The sequence below is a fragment of the Archocentrus centrarchus genome, chromosome 20, assembly GCF_007364275.1.
Source record: "Archocentrus centrarchus isolate MPI-CPG fArcCen1 chromosome 20, fArcCen1, whole genome shotgun sequence".
Classification (NCBI taxonomy): Eukaryota; Metazoa; Chordata; class Actinopteri; order Cichliformes; family Cichlidae; genus Archocentrus; species Archocentrus centrarchus.
This window is the reverse complement of record NC_044365.1, coordinates 14,937,526-14,943,525: the sequence shown is the minus strand read 5'-3', so window position 1 is coordinate 14,943,525 and position 6,000 is coordinate 14,937,526. Positions and strand designations below refer to the sequence as shown.

Genomic DNA, 6,000 nt, shown 5'->3' with positions numbered 1-6,000 from the left:
ACACCCCTTAAGTTTCTCTCCTTGTGGTTTAAGGGAATACATTAATTATTCTCTGCTTTCATTAAAAAGCCCAGGATCAGTTACAAATGTAATAAACCTACAAAGAAAAGGAGGAATATGGATGCTTCCAGATATTCATCAGTATTCCATTGCTTATAATTCTAGGCACACCTTATCCTGGGCCTACAATGATATGAGAGAATCGGGTAATTAGAAATGGCTTGAGGAGAAAAGTTTAAAAGAATAAAATATAGTCTCAAAACCCCCACAGGAATTGACAGCCCACATCCATCCATCCATCCTTTGCCAGTTATCTAGGTTTAGGTGGTGGGGACAGCAGTTTAAGTAGAGACATAATCTCTCCAGCATATCCTGGCCTCCTACTGGTAGGACATACCAGAAACCCCTCACCTAGGAAGTGCCCTGATCCACCCTGATCAAATGTTCAAACCACCTCAACTGGCTCCTTTTGATGTGGAGGAGTAGCAGCTCTACCCTGAGCCCCTCCAGAATGACCAAGGTCCTCGTCTTATCACTATAGGGAAAGCCCATGTTCCCTGCTTGTATTTGCAATCTCAGAGTTTGGGTGGGAACATAGATCACTTTTATGCTCAGCTCTCTCTTCAACACGACAGACCAGTTCAAAATCTGCATCGCTGCAGGTGCCGCACCAATCCGTCTTCCTCTCCCCTCTCCCCTTACTTATGAACAAGACCCCGAGATACTTGAACTTCTCCACCTTGGGCAGTAAGTCATTCCCAGAACCATGCCCTCAGACTTGGACATTTTAATTTTCGTCCCAGCTGCTTCACATTTGGCTGCAAACCGCCCCAGTGCAAGCTGGAGGTCATCGTTCGATGAAGCCAACAGAACTAAATCATCTGGAAAAAGCAGAGTTGAGATCCTGAAATCACTGAACCCTGCGCCCTTTGGCTGCACCTAGAAAAATCTGTCCATAAAATTATTAACGGCAGGAAAGAAGAGTTTAGAAGACAGAGTAATGGATGCTGCAAGCAGAGCAGAAGAGGTCTCAGCAATGTATAGGTCTGCTGTATAACACTACTTTTCATAAAAGATTTCTTGGCTCAACTATAACTACAGCACAATGAGACTGATTATTAGAAAATAGTACAAAAAATCAAATAGTGTTACATACAGAAAACTGCATAAATCACATCTTGTACTCTGCAGAGAATTGATCATAAATCATCAAAACTGTGCAGACATGGTTGGAGAGTGGAGGTAACTTTAATATGGTACTGTCTTCTGGTCAAGCAGTTTTGGATGGATATTACCAAAAACTGTATTCTTGATATATGTCAAAATGTTCACTGTGCAACAGAAATCTCTGCACAGGATTACAGCAAATGGGCTTGCAAACTGTTTTAGTGTGAATAACTGGAATAAGGACTTTCTGGACTTATTTTCTTGCAGCCCTGTTTTGTTTTTGGTCTTTGCCAACTCAATAGCAGTGAAATGCTGCTTCTTCTTCTTTTTTTAAATTGATCTTTTTTTACCTGTGTGTTTTGTCTGTTTGCCATTCAGTGCTGGACAAGTAGCACAGATTTTTTAGAAATGATGATGAAAATACTGAAAGAAATGATGTTTCATTTAACAGCTGTGGACAAAAAGAAATGCTGTCCTCATATGAGCTAGTCTTGTATTAAGCGGGAAAATGAAAGATGAGGAAAAAGGTTAGCCACTCCACCAGACAATAATTATGGGTACTGATGATAGACTCCAAAACCTTGCTTTAGTTGCTCGTATCAATAACTAATCAATAGTCTAATCAGTTCTAGGAGTGGCTGCAGATTCACTTTTCATATTCTTGCTGCATGAGGATGTCAGTGCTTTCATTTGTATTTGGACTGTGAACACAAGGTTATTGCATTTTCTGGTTCAGTTAATAAATAAAAAACAGAATAATACAAATGCACTATACCACTTATTCAAGTTCACTCACATGGCCTGTCACACTCCATCACTGAATTCCTCCAAATCACTGAACTATCAAACCTAAGGCACTGCGCGGCGCTGCGCTAGATTAACTGACCCCTGGTCGAGAGTCGTGTTATAAACAGATGAGTGTCAAAAGTGTAAATGAAAAAAAAAAAAATCCTGCTTAAGGACTTCTTGCTTAACAAGAAATGACTTGTTAGAGAAAATATGGAGACAGAAGAGTAGATTAGCACTGAATTAACAGTGTCATAAGTAGTTAGTATGGGGCATCACCTGCAAACCCACCAAGAACGCCTCACAGTGCAGAATTTAAATGCTGCAGGAGTTTAAATAGGCAGTCAAAAGACTGTATAATTACAACAGTCACATTAGTATTTCAGATCCAATCCAGCCAGAAAAATGCAATTTTTCCACTTTCACTCTTAATTTTCTCCGTGCATCAAAAAAACAACTTGGTACCTCTGAGTGACACAACATCATTTATAAAGGATTTCTGATCAAAGTGAAACTGATGAGTAGAGATTTAAAAGTTAGCAGTTAAAGTAGGACTTTATATAAGGCATTAGCATGAAGGGTCATGCTGCAGGAGGGCAAACAAAGACTTTCCATCATTAATTGATCTGAGTTGTTTTTAAGGCTTTATAGCTGATTCAGTTATTGGGAAGAATAAATGTAATTAGAAGCATTTACTCCTTTGTATAATTATTTTATGCTACTTTAAAGAGAGGCATCTACATGTAGGTTTTACTCTGTGATATCTATCTCATGGCTGAGTTACTTGATAGCTTCTTTTTTTTCAGTACCTTTTATGCAAATCTACTGTACATGAATTGATTTTCACTGTGGGATTGTGGGGGTGGAGGCAAGTTTCAAACACAGTAATAATATATGTTCTTCTGCATAAGGTGAAACTGTTACTAAATTGCTTTGCACATCCAGCAGAGATGGAGTATTCATTTGGAGGTCTTGCTCTCTGACAAATATAAAACCAACTTGCTTATCTTGCATCTTTGCTTTGGTCTTCACCAACTTAATAACAGTCAAATACTACTTTACTTTTTTTTTTTACCTGTGTGTTTTGTCTGTTTGCTGTTCAGTGCTGGGCCAGTAGCACAGACTTTAAGGAATGATGATGAAAGTGCTGAGAGGGAACACAAACAGCAGCCAGTAAAATCAAAAGGAAAACTATGCTACTGACTTGATGTATGCTAAGGTAAGCTAAGGTTTTTCTATTTATATGGAAATTATGATTTGCTCATTATGGCATCTGTGTATTTGCATCCACATTGATTTATTTTTCTGTTCAAGAAAAGTCATTTGAGTATTTTCCTTCTAACTTTCAGTTCCTTTGTTCCTGTGTTTTGAATAAGTTTTCCTGCCAGCAGCAGCATTTCAATAGACACACTGGGTGGATTTAAATCCCATTAAGTGGGTATTGGTCGCTTTTCTTTGTTCCAGCTTCACTTCCTGATTTAGGATGATAACAAAATGACTCCTTTAAATCAGTGTCTTTTTGTGTAAACACAAAGAGCCAGTTCTTCTATTTGATCCGTGTGAGCTGTGAACTTCATAAGGAAAGGGAAAAAAAGGATTTAATGTTTGACTATTTGGGATGAATGATTATTCCACAAAGTCATTATAAGCCACACTGTTTAAGCAGAAACTGACATTCTTTCAGGACTTTGTCTAAACCTAATCTCTGCTTGTTAACTCTCCCTTATTCTCCTAAAGTATCTCCCCCTCCACAGCTTGCCTACGCTAAATCTCCTCTCCTCTTTTCAGTTGCAACTCTGACCTTAAAAATGTCTTGCAAAAGCTTGTCATTGCATAAGCGAGTTAATCTACCCTTGACTTCACTTGTTCTCTTGCAAAAGAGAACGGCAAGAGCAAGCCTCATAAAAACTCACACAGAAAAACAGGAACATACACATTTACACAGCGTGCACTGTCTGGCAGTTTATCAGCCTGTTAGATCTCTTGGAAAACAGGAAGTTGAGTGTAAGGCACTGGCAGCGGTCCGACGTGAACCGCAGTCACTCTCAGACAGATTGGCGAAGGTTTGCAAACAACTGCTGTTTAATTTATGAATGCAGACAGATTTCCAACACCTTCTCAGATTGATCTACATCTTCCTTTGCGTTGGAGGACTCAACTCAGCTGGTTACCAACTGGTTGTATTCTGGTACTCATGTACTTATTGTGGTTAAATCTGATTTTTGTTTCAAATCTATGAGGTTCTGACTGGACTCTGAATGTAAGTATTTAATGTACATTTCTGTTTAAGGCCAGTTTTTGTGCATGAAGACAGCATCTGATTCCCAATTTTTGCAGATTCTCACAGTTATTTGCCATATTATTACAAACAGATTGCATGTTATCTCCAACTTGACCCCATTCAATTGCAAACTGACTTATTATTATTACTATTATTATTATTATTATTATTATTATTATTATTGCCATCTTGACTCACCAAAGTCACTTTGAAGATGGCAGCTGGCTGAGAGCAGTTGCAGACCTCTCTTCTTTGAAGCAAAGGCAAACATTGCACACAGTCACAGTAATTTTGGTCATGCTGTGGTCTCCAACCACTGTTTTCCCCAGTGTGACTGTAGCAATATTATTAAAAGGGGAAGGTGCTAATCTATAGTCTCAAGGAAGCAGTGAGATACTGATGGCAATGAAAATTATCATGTGTCTTGTTCTGAACAGAAAGTTTGGTGAAACACTGGCTCAAAAGCAAAACTAAAGGGCTTTCACACACAGTAGTATCTTTAAGTCAGGTTGATAGAGGAAGGTAATTTATTAAAAGAAGAAAGAAAAAGGAAATGAGTAGGAGTGACACTATTTTTTTAAACAGGATAATTGAAAACCAAAATCCAAACGGCTGCATATTTCTTGGCTCTAACGTGAAAACGTGTTTTTGCTAATTTAATTTTCTCCCCATGGACAAGCTCACAGCTTACAGCTTTTAGTTCTCCATTGGGGAAAGAAAAACAACAAAACAAAAGAGAGCAATTTACTGCTCGCAGCTTCTAGCTGACACAGAGCCAGCCATTGTGTCCGTGCTTGTGTCTGTGTGCTTCAAAAAAGTTTCTTGTGACAAGTGACTTGATGCTACACTGTTCCCTGACAGTGTGAAATGTCCCCTGATTACTTCCACATGCTGTAAGTGAGGAAAATACGAAACACAAATGGATTGTAATGATGTTTTTGTGGATATAGAGACCGTCAGCTCTGATATTTATCATCACTGTATGGGTTCTTATTAACGGCATCAATCTCGGCTGTGTAAATCTGCAGTTTGTTTATTTCAAAAAAAGAATAATGGATACCCCGAGGAAACAAAAAAAGCCTTTGAGTCGTGAATGCTAATTCTCACATTTATGGAGGCACTCATATTACTGTATTCCATCATATCGCAGTCAATCTGACAGGCTGGGATTGTAGATGGTGTATATCTTTCAGTATCTTTTAGATGTCTGCTTGGATGTGCTTGACACCAGGGCACCTAGAAAGCGCACACAAACAGAGGAAATCTGTAGAGTTTAGATAGCAGCGAGGTGTTGCGCTGATAAACCTCCTGTGAATACAGACTCTCTGTCTGACTCATCGTCTTATCTCGCCGGCTGCTCCATTGCGACACCTCACATGGCAGCTACAGCTGTGTGGGCTTCCATTTTTCATTATGCAATTATACATCCACCAGCTCACTGACATGAGACAGGTTGTGCTCCAAGATTTTATGAGCAGCTTGATATCTGCAGCCTCAACCTACACAGAGTGTGTGTTTGGCGGGGGAGGCATGGGTGGGGGAGGGGTGAAGTGGACCAAATGCCATCAGAGCCCAGCGAGCAGGCCGCTGACAGTTTGTCAAATGGACTTTTCTTGTTCTTATGGGAAGGAAATAACAGCATAAACACTTTTATGTTTGTTATAACTCTGACTGTGAAACTTTCCACAGATTTCAAAACAATTTTTTTTATTATTATTGTTTTTTTTTTATTAAATCAATCTTCACATTCTCCTCCTCAGGTCTTT

General features: G+C 39.1%; 1 protein-coding gene across 1 annotated transcript in view; it reads left to right on the top strand.

The window, feature by feature from the left end:
• Window positions 1-1,225: 1,225 nt before the first annotated feature.
• The window catches only part of c20h11orf65 (chromosome 20 C11orf65 homolog), a 55,897-nt gene continuing 51,122 nt past the window's right edge, over window positions 1,226-6,000 (top strand). Inside the window, 1 exon segment of the mRNA XM_030757207.1 lies at window positions 1,226-1,242. Within this exon segment, the coding sequence (XP_030613067.1) occupies window positions 1,226-1,242 (17 nt within the window).